General features: G+C 37.1%; 1 protein-coding gene across 14 annotated transcripts in view; it reads left to right on the top strand.

The window, feature by feature from the left end:
• Window positions 1-19,519, top strand: part of PHTF2 (putative homeodomain transcription factor 2) — a 159,506-nt gene that overhangs the window by 107,831 nt on the left and 32,156 nt on the right. For 9 of the 14 annotated variants that reach the window (XM_045388652.2, XM_074035676.1, XM_005550385.4 and 6 more), the window contains 4 exons: window positions 3,565-3,730; window positions 5,342-5,506; window positions 15,677-15,869; window positions 18,026-18,181. In XM_045388652.2, coding sequence (XP_045244587.1) covers window positions 3,565-3,730; window positions 5,342-5,506; window positions 15,677-15,869; window positions 18,026-18,181 — 680 coding nt within the window. The remainder of the gene's footprint in view (window positions 1-3,564; window positions 3,731-5,341; window positions 5,507-15,676; window positions 15,870-18,025; window positions 18,182-19,519) is intronic. The other 5 variants (XM_074035677.1, XM_074035673.1, XM_065541034.1 and 2 more) reach the window with 1 other exon arrangement.

Genomic DNA, 19,519 nt, shown 5'->3' with positions numbered 1-19,519 from the left:
CATTCTATTTTTTAGACACAGGGTCTTCTTGCTCTGTTGCTCAGGCTGGAGTGCAATGATGTGATCATAGTTCACTGCAGCCTTGAACTCCCAGGCACAAGCTATCCTCCAACCTCAGCCTCCCAACTAGCTAGGACTATAGGAGCACGCCACCATGCCCAGCTAATTCTTTTTATTTTTATTTTTGTAGAGATGGGGTCTTAATATGTTGCCCAGGTTGGTCTTGAACTCCTGACCTCAAGTAATCCTCCCACCTCACCCTCTTAAAGTGCTGGGATTACAGGTATCAGCCACCATGGTTTCTCTCTGTTGCTCAGGCTGGAGTGCGGCGGCACAGTCATGGCTCATTGCAGCCTCGACCTCCAAGGCTTGATAATTCCTCCTACCTCCACCTCCATAGCTGGAACTACAGGTTCCCCCGCCATTCCCAGCTAATTTTTGAATTTTTTTTGTAGAGACAGGGTTTCGCATTGTTGCCCAGGCTGGTCTCAAACTCCTGGGCTAAAGCAGTCCGCCTGCCTCAGCCTGTCAAAGTACTGGGGTTACAGATGTTGAGCCATTGCATCCAGCCTGCTCCTAGAGTTCCACTTGCCCAGTACGTGAAGTCCTGCCGTGGAAATGTTTGTGCCCAGCAACATTCTGTCTTAGTTGATCCCCAGCAGAAATCTCTAGCAGCACTGTCTAGTTTGTAGGACTTCATTAAATGCTCAAAAAGTATAATTCAGCATTATAAAAAATAAGTGAATGTTTTCTCCGTATATCTTCTTCTTCTTCTTCTTTTTTTTTTTTTTTTTTGAGACAGCGTCTCGCTCTGTCGTCCAGGCTGAGTGCAGTGGCATGATCTTGGTTCACTGCAACCTCCACCTCCCAGGTTCAAGCGATTCTTATGCCTCAGCCTCCCGAGTAGCTGGGACTACAGGCGTGTGCCACCACGCCCAACTAATTTTTGTGTTTTTAGTAGAGATGGAGTTTATCCGTATTGACCAGGCCTCAAACTCCTGACCTCGTGTTCTGCCCACCTCAGCCTTCCAAAGTGCTGGGTTTACAGGCAGGAGCAACCACACCCGGCTCTCCATGTATCTTCTAAACCTTCACTTGAGAGGAAAACAAAAAGGAGAAGTGATACCAGAGTCATGGAGGAAAAGCCACTGTCTCAGGAACTGACACCATGGGAGGGACATAATCACTTTTAGGAGAGAGAGAGCCAGAAGAAAAAAGGAAAAAGAGAGGAAGAAAGTAGCTCCTCCCTCTTTTTCTAAAGGCTTGTCATCAGAATTTCACAATATGTAATAACTTCCTGTTAAGATATACAGAAAATATAATTTGTATGCTCCCAGACCTAGGATTACAGAGAATGATGATCACAGAGCTGAAAGAGTTCAGATAAATAACTATATAAAACCTAAAGTTTTAAAAGATATTCTCCTTTGTGTCTGAAACTCTGAACTTCTTAAGTAAGCATTTGTATTTGCCCCTTTTAAAATTAGAGTTAATGGCATGGTGAAACCCTGTCTCTACTAAAAATACAAAAAATTAGCTGGGCATGGTGGCAGACGCCTGTAGTGCCAGCTACTCGGGAGGCTGAGGCAGGAGAATGGCGTGAACCTGGGAGGCGGAGCCTGCAATGTGCCGAGATCACGCCACTGCACGCCAGCCTGGGCGACAGAGCGAGACTTCATCTCCAAAAAAAAATTAGAGTTAATGGTGGCTAAAAAAAAAAAAAAAAGCTGTTATTCCCAATGTTCAGTATACATTTACTGTGTATAAGCAACTTTTCAAAATGTTTTGCATGCATTACCTCACCTAAAACCTATTATAGTGCCTGTGTACTACTATATGTATATGTATGCTGTGTACTATGTAGATATACAGAAGATTAAACCAAGGCTCAAAAATATTAAAGATTTGATAAAAGTCACATTAGAATTCATACTAAAAACAAAAAAGACTCTGCTTTTCAAAATTCTAGACTGTTATGGAAGAACTAGAGAATTTGGGTTAAATTCCAGGGTAATTCATAAAGATGATTGACATTTTAAATTTTTTGTTTTTTTCTTTTTAAGGAACCTTATTACTTACAGTTATATACAGCTGAAATTTGTTTTCATGATACTCTTTAAGTATATTAGCAGATTAAGTGATGTTTTAAGCTTTTGGTATGTTAGACCAGGATTCTTTGAATTGCAGGTGGCAGAAACTAAATGCAAACTAGCTTTTGCAAGAAGTTGGTTTTTTTGGTCGTTATTTTTACTGTTTATCATAAAAACTAAAAAAAACCCCAGGAAACTAGATAGAATAGTACAACAGCTGGGGTGGCCATTTGTCCCAGTTTGGCTGGGATTGTCCAACCCCAAGTTTACTCATGTTGTCCTGGTGCCTTTCACTCTCAAAAGTGTCTTGGTTTAGATGGTAAATTATATGGTCACCCTAAACACCCAAATACCCATCTCTTTAATTTACCAATGATTAACATTTTGGGATGTTTACTTATTTTGTTAAGTAAATTATATACATTGAGACATTTTACCCCTGAATACATCAATATGCATCTCTTCAAAGTAAGCACATATAACCACATTACAGTGATCACACTTAAGAAAATAACCAAAAATCTTCTAATATTTACATTTTATTTTAGGTACTCCCTGGCCGTGGATTCAGGCATGGCTGGATTGAGAGGCTCAGATAATATCTTCTTTTTGCTGTTGACTCTGGTCTTGCTGGTCACATTCTTAGGTTGGCTCTTTCTAGGTGGTGGTTAAGGTGGCCCCTAGCAATTTCATTTTTTCATAGTCTTTAGTGTTTGTGATCTAGGAGAAAGGTCTTGAAGCACCTATATTAGTCCCTGAAAAAGACTGATTGGCCCTGCTTAGGTCACTTGCCCATCTTTTTATGAACTTTTGTATTCAGACTTACTAAGACTGTGACAAGCCTAGATTACATGTCTATCCCTGTGGTGGGAGAAATAAGAATATGTGATGATGGATAAAGGAGGGAGACAAAGGTAAAGACAGTTTATATCCAGAAAGTCTAAGGGATGCTGTATAGGCAAAAACAAGATTTCCCTTCATGTAGTAATGGTTAGCATTGATGGGTGTTTAGTGGTTTCTCTGGAAACTATGCCTAAGTAAATGTGTTATTAATTCTAAGGAGATAGACCTCTATTAATACGAAGCTCTTTATAGCTGTATTATATACACTTATCATAAGATTTCCTTATTTGTAAAACAAATAATGTACTTGAGGTTAGGGTGGTTCTCTGATTGTGATGTTACTTAGCAATGTCCTTAGATTCATATGCATCTGATTTACATTGCAGCGTTGAGGTGTACTTTAGAGACTATGTTGGGTGTTGTCTTGTTCCAAGAGTTTATTACTAAATACCATGGTTAGGCTGTGGCAGACAATAAAACAGTCTGAAAGAGCTTGTCTGTAGTAATACTTTAAACTCATTTAAATTTAGAAAAATATTTTGGCAAAAAATAATGTAAAAACAATTTTAAGAGTTTTGAAGAGGTGACTGTCAGATCTATAATTAAGCGTATTTTCTTTCCCTTTTTGTAGTTGCCGCAATAGTATTATTCTGCTCCACTTCTAGCCCACACAGCATACCTCTCACAGAGGTGATTGGGCCGATATGGCTGATGCTGCTCCTGGGAACTGTGCACTGCCAGATTGTTTCCACAAGGACGCCCAAACCTCCTCTAAGTACAGGGGGTAAAAGAAGAAGGTACTGTTTTTAAAAAGTAATCTTTTTGTACATTGATGTAATTTGAATCCACAATTGTTCTTGACTCCTCTTATCTTCATAGACTAAAATCTTATCTTGTAAGGTTGCTCTTTCAAAAAAACCACTGAGCTTCAGAATCAATTACCAAATGATTTAGTTTCTATGTTTGCTTCAAGGCCATTTTAAGACCATATGCCTGTGTTTTTGTTTGTTTGTTTCTTTTTTTCTTGAAGCTCATTTCTAGTCACTTAATATCTATGTAGACAATATATGTTAGCTAGATTGTTAATAATTCCTACTACTTATAAAATCTTGTATTTCTAAGATGCTTTGGCAAAAACAAAAACCTAGAAAAAATTTCAGCTAAATTGTATTTACTAAATGCTGTTTTGTTTTGTTTTGTTTTGTTTTTTTCTGTTTTTTTTTTTTTTTGAGGCAGGGTCTCACTATCTCCGTCACCTAGGCTGGAGTCCAGCTCACTGCAGCTTGGACCTCCTGGGCTCAAGTGATCCTCTCACCCCATCCTCCTGAGTAGCTGGGACTACAGGTGTATGCCACCCCACCTGACTAGTTCTTTTATTTTTTATTTTGTTTATTTATTTATTTTATTTATTTATTTTTTTGAGACAGAGTCTCGCTCTATCACCAGGCTGGAGTACAGTGGTGCGATCTCTGCTCACTGTAAGCACTGCCTTCCAGGTTCACGCCATTCTCCTGCCTCAGCCTCCCGAGTAGCTGGGACTACAGGCACCTGCCACCACGCCCGGCTAATTTTTTGTATTTTTTTAGTAGAGATGGGGTTTCACTGTGTTAGCCAGGATGGTCTTGGTCTCCTGACCTGTGATCCACCCGCCTTGGCCTCCCAAAGTGCTGGAATTACAGGCGTGAGCCACCGTGCCTGGCCTATTTTTTGTAGAGACAGGGTCTCACCTTATTGTCCAGGCTAGTCTGAACTCTTGGGCTCAAGCCATCCTCCCACCTCGGCCTCCCAAGGTGCTGGGATTACAGGCATGAGCCACCATACCCCGCCACTAAATTCTGTTTGAATCCGTTTAATATTACCCTTGATTCAGTAAACATAGCGTGTCTCACTGGCCACTCAGCACACTGGAGTTTGTTTTAAGGCTCTTTTGGAGCAGGTCCTCTTTTGAATATCATTGCTAAGAGATTGTGAAATTTGTAGTTTTTGGGTGCTGAGATTTAAGCCCATCTCATTGTTAAAAGATAATACCTACATTAGATAAATAGCAATGTTGATAAATTAGATTATAATTCTCTCCGATCTAAATTTTCTTCTTTCTTCACCTGCAGATAAGTGGCATTCAAATAGGGAAGAAATGCTTTTGTAAATATTCGTCCAATGCAATCCTTACAACCTTCTGTCCACTGACCTGCCAATATAAGCAAGGACCAATACCTTAACATTTCTAGAAATTGGTCTTGACTATGCATCATGATATTTGGATTAAATTTTATCTAGTAAATCTAAATTTTATTATGTATTAAGTAAAGTTCCTGTGTTTATGGTTTCCAAATTTTTGATTGTACTACTGAGAAAGTGGTTATTAAAATATTAAAGCTGCCTTCCATTCTTAATCTCTTCTGACGAAGGAAATTAAGAAAAGCAGCCCATTTGGAAGTACATAGGGAAGGAGATGGTTCTAGTACCACAGATAACACACAAGAGGGAGCAGTTCAGAGCCACGGTACAAGCACCTCTCACAGCGTTGGCGCTGTCTTCAGAGATCTCTGGCATGCTGCTTTCTTTTTATCAGGGTTTGTATTTATTTAAGGCTTTATATGGTGTAGAGATAGCACTATCCCTTTTCTGGCACTTCAATCTCAGGTAATGAGTATTAATTACTTTAAATGTGACAGCCTCATTATGAATTTTGATAAATTATAATAGTATAGATAATGGAAAAATAGACACCATAAAGTTTATTTGGGTCATGTATAAATACATCTATATGAGAATGAATATACCAAAGCATATTTAGCTAGGATTTCTCTTTTTTTTTTTTTTTTGGTGGGGGGGGGATGGAGTCTGGCACTGTTGCCCAGGCTGGAGTGCAGTGGCATGATCTCAGCTCACTGCAACCCCTACCTTCCGGGTTCAGGTGATTCTCCTGCCCCAGCCACCCGAGTAGTTGGGATTACAGGCATGCGCTACCATGCCTGGCTAATGTTTTGTATTTTTAGTAGAGATGGGGTTTCACCATGTTGACCAGACCTCGGCCTCCCAAAGTGCTGGGATTACAGGTGTGAGCCACGGAACCCGGCCAGGATTTCTTGATTTTGGTTTCTTTTATATATTTCAAGTTCTATTTTACTTGTATTAATTGGTTAATTTATTTTTATCACCGTTTTAGGTCAGAATTGGCTGTATTAAAATGTCATGTGAATTGTATAATTTTTTTTCTAAGTTCTTGCCTCAATTATCCACAATTATCTGAAATAAAACATATAGGCATTGTTATTTAAGTTAATAAAATGTATATTATAGTATGTAATTCTACTTTTGTACAGTGTACCATGTGCATTTTTTTACTATATAAAAATGACTTTTTGTATACAACTATACAAAAATAGCTTTTTGTATAGTTTGTATAGTCGTACCATCAATGAAGACCTAACAAATAGGAAAATATAATTATAGCAAACATTAAAAAAAATTAAACCTAACTCAAGCCTGTATTATTATTATTTTGAATATTCAAAACATTTAAGGGTTATATTACTAGTTTATATATACCTATAATAAATGTGAAAAAGTTAAAAAGCTGTATTCAAAATATTGAGTGTAACTGATGAAAGGTACTAAATTAATCAAGAAAAGGGATACTGCAAATAACTATTCTGTCACTTTGTTAACTCTTTCACTAATACCATATTTCATCAATTTGTGATTGTGCTCTTAGGATAAAGTTTATCATGCATTGTAGAACTAAGCAGTTATATCCTGGGCATATTTTCGTTGATTGTAATTTTTGGGAAAGTTTTCCATATTTTAATAGTTTACAGTAACATGGCATTGAGTGATAACTCTTTCTATTCCAATCACCTATTCTTCTTCCAGAGACAGTATGTTTTGTTTTCGTTTTTTAACGGGTTGAATTCTGTCTATATCTCTCTCTTCTTTAGTCTTTTTTTAAAAAAATGTTTTACACATAACTAACTTAGATGTAATATAGCTCCCTTTTCTAACATTGGCATGCAACAATTTAGTCACTGCAAAGTCAGTTTCTTGAGCATTTCCAGATAAGCAGTTATAAATAGCATAGTGGATATATTTCACTTTTTGGGAATCATTCGTTTTGGTTGTCTACAACTGATATTATGTGTAGTATTCAGTCTCCCTAAAACTGGTAGGTTGATACCTTTGGAAGTTTACTGTATTTCTCTTATCAAATGAAATAGAGACTTAAATATTCCTCCTGTTGGGCAGCAGCATGACCATGATCTTGACTGCCATTTCAGTGGCTGTCCATTGTCGTGGCTAACTCACTCTGGATTTATTCTCTTTAATCATGACAGCTGTACGTCTAAATATTTTTAAAGATGTACTGTGTTTATCTGATTTGGGGGCTGGTTTGCCAGCATATGAATGAGACTTTTAAAAATATTAGGTACAAGAAGATCTTAAGAGAAATGTTAATTTTAGAAGTCCTAAGCTGAGTTCAGAGATCTTGATATTTTCTTCTTTCAGACTTTGTTAAGACAGGAAGTGGTTAAACTAAGCACTTATCAACTAAACACTTACCAACTTATCAACTAAGACTTAACGAAGTTGTTTCTGATGATAAATTGAAAAGCTGGATACTTCCGTTATCTCTATTAACGTAACTGATAGGAAAATAAATTAATAACAACATAGATATCTAAGCTTTGTGTATGGTATCTTGATGGTTTTCTAGATGTTAGGATGAGGACCACTATTCTATTTTTGTATATATATATATTTTTAACCTATCTCACTGCGCACACTGAGAGAACCACCCTTTTTTTTTTTTTTTTTTTTTTTGAGACAGGGTCTCACTCCTGTAGTCCTGGGTGGAGTGCAGTGGCATGATCATGGCTCACTGAAGCCTCAACCTCCCAGGCTCAGGTGATTCTCCCACTTAAGACTCTCAAGTAGCTGGGACTCTAGGCATTCGCCACCATGCCCAACTAAGAGAACCACTATTTTAAAACCCTGTATTTATAAGTTGGAAAGGTACTATTTGTCATCTCAAAGTACATTTTATTCTGAAGATAAAACTATTATTTTTGAAATGACATAGTATTTCTCATTTGAAAAATTGGGAATTACTTTAATAAACCTTTATGAACCTGACAAAGTCTAAGAAAGTATCAATTTAAAAAGATATAGAGGCTGACCACGGTGGCTTACGCTTGTAATCCCAGCACTCTGTGAGGCCGAGGCGGGTGGATCACCTGAGGTCAGGAGTTCAAGACCAATCTGGCCAACATGGTGAAACCCCATCTCTGCTAAAAATACAAAAATTAGCCGGGTGTGCTAGTGGGTGCCTATAATTGCAGCTATTTGAGAGGCCAAGGCAGGAGAATTGCTTGAACCCAGGTAATGGAGGTTGTAGTGAGATCGTGCCACTGCATTCCAACCTGGGTAACAGAGCAAGACTCTGTCTCAAAAAAAAAAAAAAAGATACAAATCAATTGTATTTCCTAAGGATTTAGTACTTTAATTTCAATGAATTGTTATCTTAATTAATGTAATTTAATTATTATATTTTTATATTTAATTTAATCATATTAATAATTTAATTATATTAATATTAAATATATATTTGATATTATAATTTATTACTATAATTTAATTAATGTAGTTTAATATATTATATTTTCTACTAAAGAGATTGAATAGGATGAATTACATCTTGATTGTGTGTCGTTCAGCATAGTACTTACTTCAGAAGTCACATGAATCCTAAGTTTTCTTTCTTTCCTTTCATGTCCTCTAAGATTCATTTCACTGTGACAATATCGCTGAAAAACAGCAAACAGGAATTACACCTCTCACTATGTTGCCTAGGCTGGTCTGAAACTCATGGGCTCAAGCAATTCTCCCACCTTAACCTCCCAAAGTGTTGAGATTTCAGGTGTGAGCCACCACACCCAGCTTCATTAAATCTTTAATTTTCACTTTAGTGTTAAAAACAGTAAATACTAAGGCTAAATGTGACAGGAATCTTAAAGGTAGGTCAGTCAGGCATATTAGTTAACATGTGATCTAGTTTTATTCTGATTATCTGTCTCTAAATCACGAGATCAAATTAAAATACAAAAAATTAGCAGGGCATAGTGGCATGTGCCTATAATCCCAGCTACTTGGGAGGCTGAGGCAGGAGAATCACTTGAACCCGGGAGGCGGAGGTTGCAGTGAGTCAAGATGGCACCACTGCACTCCAGCCTGGGCGACAGAGCTAGACTCTGTCTCAAAAAAAGAAAAAAAAAAGAAATATCTGAGAAGTACCATCCTAAGCCCTGCATTGAGTCACATGCTGGGAGGACAATGCTGAAGCTCATAAGCTGGTGGAGGAAAATCACATATAAACCACTGAAATACAGTGTTACAAATGCAAACAGAATATCCTAGGAGAACAAAGGAGGGTACAATGATCTCTGCCAAGTAGAGTCAGGAAGGCTTCACATTTCAGTTGGGTCTTGAAGTGAATTTAGACAGGGAGTTGGATATGCAATGTTTTTACAAGAAGAGTAGTTCTCAGAAATCTGATAAGGTCATAGAAACTAAGCTAAACTCAAGAAGCTAAGAATAGGAGAGTGAGCAGCTAAGGCACAGTGATGGGGGAGAGCGGCAACTTTATGATGGTTCACTGACTGGCTGAATGACTAAGTCTGGATTGCTGGGCCTTCTTGGAGGTCCTTCCCCCTCAGCATAGAAAGATATTCCTAGGAAAAGCCCTTAAGTTACCCCTGCAAGCTTCTTTAACACCCAGAACAGAATTAAATTTGTGATTTTTTTTCTCAGAGAATCATGGAATGATAGAGTCAGAAAAGATATAGAAAATCAGTCTTGTTGTTTCTAACATCCCTCAGACTCTTAGGGATTCTCAAAATGGCAAATGAAAGTCTGTAATCAATTTTCAACATTCTGAAAAACCTACCAGAAATTTGACATTTTCTGGTAGTATTAAATCACAGCTTTCTTTGGTTTGGGCTAGAGTTATATCGGATCCACATTAAACTGAGATTCTGACTGAGCTGTCTTCTAAATATAAGCTGTTTTCTCATTATTATTATTATTAGTAGTAGTAGTAGTAGTAGTATTTTTTTTGTTGTTGGAGAGGGGTTGATGGAGTCTCGCTCTGTCGCCAGGCTGGAGTGCAGTGGCACAATCTCGGCTCACTGCAACCTCTGCCTCCCGGGTTCAAGCAATTCTCCTGCCTCAGCCTCCCGAGTAGCTGGGACTACAGGCGCACTCCACCACGCCCAGCTCATATTTGTATTTTTAGTAGAGATAGGGTTTCACCATATTGGCCAGGATGGTCTTGATCTCTTGACTTTGTGATCCTCCTGCCTTGGCCTCCCAAAATGCTGGGATTACAGGCGTGAGCCACCGTGCCTGGCCATTATTATTTTTTATTTTTTATTTTTTTTGAGATGGAGTCTCGCTCTGTCGCCAGGCTAGAATGCAGTGGTGTGATCTCAGCTCACTGCAACCTCCACCTCCCGGGTTCAAGCAATTCTCCTGCCTCAGCCTCCCAAGTAGCTGGGACTACAGGCACGTACCACCATGCTCAGCTAATTTTTGTATTTTTTAAAAGAGAAGGGGTTTCACCATGTTGGCCAGGATGGTCTTGATCTCTTGACCTCATGATCCGCCCGCCTCATCTTCCCAAAGTGCTGGGATTACAGGCATGAGCCACCAGGCCCGGCTTGTTTTCTCATTATTTTTATGCTTAATTTGGTAGACAGTTTTTCAAAATCTAGGAGTAAGCTAATACATTACTACAATATTTGCAATTTACAAATAAACATTTTCACTGATTTCATCTTAATTTATTCTTCATAACACTGTAATCACTAATAACAGCGGAGCCAGGAGGCCACCACTCTCAGGCCAGGGTTCTTTTCAACGGTTCCAAGCTTCTAGGGCTTTTTCCTTGCTGAGGGTGTTGCCAAGGGTGCACTGTGCATGTCTAGGAAATACTGCTTCTATCATGGAAGAAATAAAAGCAGTATAGAGATGTATGTCTCCTGTTTTCAAGATACTACTAACCTTGCTTCCAGGTGCCTTTGATTTGTGGTATTTGGGTTGATCTAAGAAAATAGCGTTAACTCTAGTTTTATGAAATGAGTATTATATGCATGAATTGTAAATGTCAGAAGGTAGAGATGTGTGTGTGTGTGTGTGTGTAATACTAAAAAATATTTCTTCCTGTACAGTAATACTTTAATTCGTAATACTCGCTACTTTCTGCTTTCCATTTTTGATGAGGGATGGTGATTTTAGTATATATGTTTATTTTAAAATCAAAATGCAATTTTTCTTGCATCCTGTTTATTTTTGTGCATGTTTTAAAGTTAAATAGAATTAATTTCCCTTTTAAAAATGTAAGTAGAATTTTACAATATTTGTTTTTTAAATAAATCTCTCATCCCCACTGCCTTTACTGTATTTTTATTCCCTAAAACAAGGCAACAGGAGGAATTACTTAAACATCTGAGTCTCAGTAACCTGTGTTCCTTTTGATAAATTTTATCAATACTGTCCTTTGAGGTAGTTACTTTTGTTTATTAATGCCAACATGAGTCATATAGCAATCAGTGGTAAAACTAAACCTGCCTGGAGCAGCCACAGTTTTTGACCCTCTTTGCCTGCAGTAATTGGAATTTAGCTCTCTTGCCAATTATACTCCAGCCTAGGAGACAGAGTGAGACCCTGTCTCTCTTAAAAACAAAACAAAACAAACAAAATCACAGTTGTTTCTTGGTATCCATGGGAGATTAGTTCTGGGATACCCCCACCCACCACCACCCCCACACCCCCACAAGATACCAGCCTCTGAGGATGCTCAAGTCTTGTGTATGAATGGTATAATATTTGCATATAGCCCATGCATATCCTCTCATTTACTTTAAATCCTCTTTTAATACCTAATAACAGTATAAATGTTATGTAAATCATTATTATACTGTATTGCTTAGGAAATAATGACGAAAAAAATGTCTGTACCTGTTCAGTACAGGTGCAAGCATAGTAAGCCTAACTACATTTTCAATTTGAGGTTGGTTAAATCCACAAATATGGAACCTGTGGATGTGGAGGCCTGGCCATGACCCAGTTATTATGCTGCTTTCACCTTCTAGCTTTAGCATCTATAGATTATTCTTGCCCTAATTATTATTATGATTTCCAAGTGGTTATTTTTCTAACTCTATCATTCCTTCTACATTTATTAGTTGGCATTCTGCTTTAAAGAGAAGTTTTCCTTTATTTATTTACTCCTAGATTTCTATTTTATTCAATTTTTTACTGTCATTATTTATTTTGATGATCAGATTGACCTAATTTTGGCCATAGAACCCCTTTGAGCAATTAACCTTGCTTTCTGACATATCTGTATCAGTCTTTGAGCATTTCCTTACTTTCTGGCACAACAAAATGTTTTGGATTCAACTTGTATTTCCTCTGTCCCAGCCTGGAATCAACTATTTTTTCAAGAAGAGTAGTATATAGAAACCAAAATCTGAGTTCAAGATGTGCTTGTTGCAACTGGGGTGTTGTTAACCCCAGACCTTTTCAATGAGCAGAGCTAGAAAATGTATATTTGGCCCTTTACAATTATATTTATTTCTATAGCTATCTAGATGTATTATACACCATCAATTTGCATTGATAGCTCCAATTCAAATACAGTCCTGCAGGGTTCATTCTATCTCTCCCTTTTTTTTTTTTTTTTTTTTTTTGAGACGGAGTCTCACTCTGTCACCCAGGCTGGAGTGCAGTGGCGCGATCTCGGCTCACTGCAAGCTCTGCCTCCTGGGTTCACGCCATTCTCCTGCCTCAGCCTCCCGAGTAGCTGGGACTACAGGTGCCCGCTACCACACCCGGCTAATTTTTTCGTAGTTTTTTTAGTAGAGATGGGGTTTCACCGTGTTAGCCAGGATGGTCTCAATCTCCTGACCTTGTGATCCACCCGTCTCGGCCTCCCAAAGTGCTGGGTTTACAGACATGAGCCACCGCGCCCGGCCTCTTCTTCTTTTTATATCTTCTTTCTCTATCAGTGAGAAAAATTTGATTCCCATTATCCTCAATATGTTTACTTATTCCAATTGTCGCCTTTATATAGGTCAACTTCTAACCCTGCCAGGCTGCATCTGGTACTCTTCTCTAATATTATCCCTAAATGGGCTTCCATTATTGACTATCACTGGGCTGCTCTTGCTGTCCCACTCCATTGATATTCTTGCAAGTGCTTTCATTACCAGCTACTACCAGGCTGCCTCTCTTTGTAAACTCTGAGAATAATACTTACATTTAGCATTTTTCTTTTGCCACTGCAGCTTAGTTTGCAACTTACCTCCATAGGGTTCATGAGAAGCATCAAATACCTACTACAGCTTAGTAAATTACTGTTCTTGTCTCCTGAGAGTGTAACATGAACTTTGAGGAGATAGTGGGGAGAGCAACAACCCAGAGAAGATTGGAAGGAAGCAGAGGTAAGGACAGGAGGAACTGAGAGATAGCTGAAAGGTATCATTTGGGATGAATGCTACCAGTACTCTTTCTCCTGGTTTCACATAGTATTTACCCTGCCCTGTTAAGGAAAGAATACATTCTCCTTAGAAAAATGGTTAAAGCAACAGTTACTACAGACTCAAAGACCCTTTTACTGGCCTACCCCCACCCCCCTACCTTACCCTTTTTTAACCCTGTAGAGTCTGGTTCATTCTACACGTTCCCAAATTTTCAGCCACTATTTCTACTTCGACTGCTGGCCTCCAGGCTCATGTTTTCAGCTGCCTACTAACATTTCTCAGAGTGTTCCATCTTTCTTCCTAAATAAATTTCTCTTCTTGCATATATTGTCTGATTAATGGTTCTACCAACTTTTCCATCTTCTTTGACCTAATTTATCCCCCTTTTCGTCTCCCTTCTCAGCCCAGTCTGATTTTCATGAACCTTTTTAAATACCTTTCCAGTACATTCTCTCTTCCTTATCTTTGAGTTTCTGACATTTTCAGGATATCAAGTAACTTAACTTCACTTGGTCTTTTTCCACATCTGCACATTGCACAGTGTTCAAGGGAGAGGTAAAGGAAACAATAACTAATGTTTTGGTCACTTTCTCTCCCAGAGAAAGTAACATGTTTCCTCTGCATCTTTTATTTTCTATTTTTTGCCCATTTTCCTCTCTCCTGTAATTCATGTTCCTCCCTCTCCCCATCCTCTTTATCCTATGGCTTATTGTTCCCTTGGTCTCTCCATGCTTCTGAGGATCATACAGAAAGTAAAGGATCTGGAGATTTGACTTTTCAGTCTTGCAACTCTGTGGAGATGTGCTCTGAATGACTAAAAAGCACTGGAGCTCTGTAGAGTATATGGGAAATGATGGTCTTTTTGGAACCTTGCAGAAGAAGGACAAGGAAGGAAGGGGGCCAGTTTGCATAAGACAGAAACTTTCTAGGTTGATGAGTGTGTTAAGAAATCCTAACAGGCAGTTTCCCGGAGAGTGGGCAGTTTGAGGTAGTATGGAGAATATAATTAACTTAATAGTCAGAAGGTCTGTACTCTAGTGCAAGCTTTGCTTCTAACTGGCTGCGTGACCTTAAATAAGTCACTTAGACTGCTTCTTGTTCCTTGTTTCCAAAATGAGCATTTTGAATAGGTGAGTTTTAAGGTCCTGCTCAGTTCCAAAATACAGATTCCAATAGAACTGAGTAACTTAGTGTTAAAACTAATGTGGGGTTTTTTGGTATGTGTGCATTTTTTAAAAACTTTTGGTTTTTGACCTAACTGAAGGCAATATACTATTTTTATTTTTCCTTACTTGCAAAATTGATCCCTCCAACAAAAATTCAAGGGAATTTATTTAAATATAATTGCTTTAAAAATGTTTTATGATAGACTTAATCTGCATTGAGCACATTTTAATTTTGTGTGGGACTAACTTCATATTTCTACTAACCATTTCCTTTGAATAACTGTTCTTTCACCCGCTGTAGTCTTTGAAGAGGACTCAAGTGTTTGCCTGTTAGTAAAAAACATCTTATTTCCCATGTTATATTTTGTATGTTGAAAAAAAATTTATTCTTATAAATATCCTCAATTCTAGCCCTTTAGATATTTATAAGCTGCATTATTACTAATATCTTTTCCAGAGATTATTTCAGTGGGTGAAAGAGATTACTCTTTTATTTTCTTTGTGTTCTTTTTCACTTCTTATATTATTTAGAAACTTATTTAAAATTTTCCTTTTTTTATATCTTTTTATGTTACAAAAGACCTGTGTCTTCATTGTATATTAAAATGAGTTGTGTACTAAAATGAATTTATCAAACTAAGTTAAACCATGAATTGCAACTTAACCTGACAGATCATTTTTTAAATAAACTTCAAAATATATTTTTAATCAGAAATGGGCAAAATTTTGTTTCTAGATTTTGTTCAAAGACCATTTGATTTACTAAGAATTTTTTGATAAGTTAGGGCATGTCTCCTAGAATTGTTGTCTGTAAGACCTCAAAACCTTTGAAGTAAGCTGAAATAGGAGACATTAATTTACATGTTTATTCTAGCTGTTAGATGTATTTCTAAATTATTTATTATACAAATAGGATGGTCATTAAAATTTAGAGAAGTAGCTATCTGATATAACTATTAACAGATTATAATTGCTATCAGTAACCTATCCAAAATAAGCTAAGTCCAAACATTCTCCTGCATATTTTAATTTTTAGATCAAAGAAAGCAAAGAATTCAATTGATAAATCAACTGAAACTGACAATGGCTATGTATCCCTTGATGGGAAAAAGACTGTTAAAAGCAGTGAAGATGGAATACAAAACCATGAACCTCAGTGTGAAACTATTCAACCAGAAGAGACAGCCTGGAACGCAGGAACACTGCGTTCCAGGGATGGTCCTAGCAAAGTACGTGTGATTTTTAAAATAGTTTGCCTGTGTGATTTTATATTAGCTAATGTGAAGTGACTTAGATATAGTAGTTGCCCTTGAACTATTTTCTCCAGAATTAATTCTGTGAGCCTTTGTAACACGAAACTGTAAATGAGATAAAGTGTTGTGATTAAACTTGATTGACGATATAATCTGACACCTTCTGAATTGATGGCTTCAGTTTTTCCAAAATGTTTTTTTTGAGACAAGGTCTTAACTCTGTTATCCAGGCTGCAGTGAGATGGTGTGATCTTGGCTCACAGCAGCCTCAGCCTCCCAGGCACAAATGATCTTCCCGCCTCAGCCTCCTGAGTAGCTAGAACTACAGGCAGGTACCACCATGCCCAGCTAATTTTTTTTTTTTTTTTTTCTGTAGAGACAGGGCTTAGCCGTGTTGCCCACACTGGTCTCGAACTTTTGGACTCAAGCAATCCACCCACCTCAGCCTTCCAAAGATCTGGGATTATAGGCATGAGCCACTGTGGCTAGCCCCAAAACGTTAAAAGCACTTTATAACTTACAGTTGTTGTTTGTTAAGCCTTTTTCTTTCCCTACTTCTATGTGTGTAAGAATTTGCACTAAGTGGAACATGTAATAATTCAGAAAGCTGAACTAGGAAACCAGTTTTCCATTCATGTTCTCTATAAGAAGATACCTTGTTTTTCCTGCATTCATTACCTGTGGTGTCAACATATCTGTTTTGTTTTCTTTTGTTTTGTTTTTAATCTGGAAAAAATCTTACTGGGGACATATTTGTTAAAGAGAACAATTATTTCTTTACTTTTCCAAAATAGAGAGACTCTGGTTTTATTGCAACAAAGCTTAATGTGATGTCTCTATTTCTTTGCTTCACTGAATTTTTTTTGGTTGAACAGTTTATTCTTTAGAAGCTGTTACTGTAAAAAAATATAGAGAGAGTCAAATTAAAAGATGTTACCTCTGTTACATTTGGGAATGTGAGCATGAACATATTGTGTTGAGGAAAATAAAGAAAAGAGGATTCTCTAATTTTGGGTAAAGTATATGTTACTACTTGAACGTTCATGTATTTTCAGTACCAGTAACCATAGTACAGCATGGGCCTGCAATGAATGTAGTCCCTCACTCTGATTTTAGATTTTTTTCAGCATTTAGCTCTGATGATGTGAGCCTCTCATCACTGTTATCATTCAGCAGATAAATTTTCAGTCATACAGCTTTCAAACACGTTTTCAGGCTTGTATTAATATTACATAGTAAAGTTGTATGAGGAACATGAAAATATCAATAAAACGTATGCTTTAGAGTCATTTAATTTCATAATTTCTAAACTCTGGATATCTTTTACACATTGATGTGTGTAGAATGTTGTCTGACATGTGCACACATGCAGTTGCTATTTACTTCCTCTTGTCCTATAAACCATTATTAAATTAGTGGTGTGTCTTACAATTGATGGCTTTTCCAGTTTGAAAAAATAGTGTAATATGTTCTTTCACCTTCTTTTAAGTGGTCTCTGTTCTGCTTTTCTCCTGTTTATATTTCTTTTTGTTTGTTTGTTTGTTTTTTGAGACATGGTCTTACTGTGTTGCCCAGGCTGGAGTTCAGTGGTGCGATTATAGCTCACTGCAGCCTAAAACTCCTGTGCTCAAGTGATCCTCTCACCTCACTCTCCCGAATAGCTGGGAGTACAGGTGTGCACTGCTATGCCTGGCTGATTTTTTATTTTTATCTTTTTTAAGAGACTGAGTTTCGCTCTGTTGCCCAAGCTGGTCTCGAACCCCTGGCCTCAAACAGTCCTCCCACCTCAGCCTCCCAAAGTGCTGGGATTACAGGCTTGAGCCACTGTGCCTGGCATATTTCTTGTTTTTGGAAACTGTTTCAAATCCTTTTATGAACAGAAATATTATGGGATAATATTTGACAAATGGCTATTGAAGTACTTTTAAAAGTAAAAATGCTTTAAAAGTATAGTCACTGATTTAAGATATTTTTTCAGAAAATCAGGTAATACTAATTAGTTACTTTGTGGTAGTTGAGGATATTTTGAAGTTATGTGTATATATGTATGTGTAATTTCAAATTTCATAGTTTAAAAGCTAAAAGGTTGGTTAGAAATTACCTATAATCCTCTTTGTGTACTCCCCACTTAGGATACCCAAAGGAAAGTAACAAATGTCTCTGATGAAGTCTCCAGTGAGGAAGGTCCTGAAACAGGATACTCATTACGTCGTCACGTGGACAGGACTTCTGAAAGCGTTCTTCGGAATAGAAAGTCACACCATTATAAGAAACATTACCCTAATGAGGTATATACTTTGTCCTTAAGTATATACATACATATCTATTTTATATGTTACTAATTTATAACTTCTTTCAACAATTAAAAATTGTTGAAATAAATATTTCACATTATTATCAATATTTATTGTTGTGTGATCTGGATTTATAAAATAGCAGTTTTATGTTTATGTATTGCACATGTATTGATAGATAGCCACATATTTGAGCTCACTTTGTGCATTATTTTTGAAGACTCATACATTGCTTGTTGTTTGCTTTTAACGAAGATCATTCTGGAGAGAGAATCTGCACACTCCTATGTTCACTTTTCTACAATTTGAAAGGCTTTATACATTTGATCATAGCAAAGTTATTATTTTTAAGTAACTTCCTTCACATTGCTGTCACCAGTTATTAAGTCCCCATACTGCAAAATTCAGTTTTTTTTCTTTGTTTCCCTTTTTCCTTATTAATTTTTATTGTCTCTAAACCCTTTTCAACTATATCATATCTCTTGAGCTTAAAATTATTTAAAGAATTTCATTCAGTTGTATTTTCAGTTTCTAATCTGAGGGTAGAACATTTGGCTTTAAGGCAAATAAATTACACTGTTTTATCACTTTTTTATAAACATTACCTTTTACTCTTTTTGAGCTATGTTAGTATTTTTTTCCTTGATGGTTTTGGGTTAAACTTGTAAAAAAAAAACACATGTTACGCTATGCTGGAATATGATTGCCTTCAGAGTATTAAGATTAGAAGAGTTACTATTCTTGGCACACTCTGCTTTGTGGTTGTGTCTCTGGTTAATCTTTCTGGTGATTGTGGTTTTGTTTCTTTTCCCAGTGGTTGCCATTAGGCAGACACTAATGCCAGTGTGTCTGCTCCATTGCCTCTTCACCCACGTCATTTGATGTAGTGTCCCTTGTTCCTAAACCAGATAACCAAGCTTGTAAAATTTTGTCTTACTGTATGTACTGTTAGAAGTCAGTTGGTGCTGCAAGGGAGCTGGAGGGCTGTTTGACCTCTCTCCCAGAATAAATTATTTGGCAGTAGAGGTGTTTTTCTTACTCCATGATCTTTGCTCTTGTTGGTTTGCAACTGTATTTTAAACGATTGAGGTTCTTGAAGGGCAGAACATTATTCAACCTATTAATTTTAACTTTTAAATTAAAAAGTTGCTTAAAATCTTGATTTCCAGCTAAGTAAGTCTGATAGTAAGCATTGGTTGATTCACATCTTTTTTAATGATATAAGAAATTACATGAATATAAAATATGGCTATAAAATTCTTCATCTATAAAGTGAAGAATGTAGACTAGGTGATATTTTAAAAGCTGCATTCAGTTCTCAAAAATTTTTAC

The sequence above is a fragment of the Macaca fascicularis genome, chromosome 3, assembly GCF_037993035.2.
Source record: "Macaca fascicularis isolate 582-1 chromosome 3, T2T-MFA8v1.1".
Taxonomy (NCBI): domain Eukaryota; kingdom Metazoa; phylum Chordata; class Mammalia; order Primates; family Cercopithecidae; genus Macaca; species Macaca fascicularis.
Note: the sequence above shows the minus strand (reverse complement) of the source record. Positions and strands in the feature narration are given on the sequence as shown.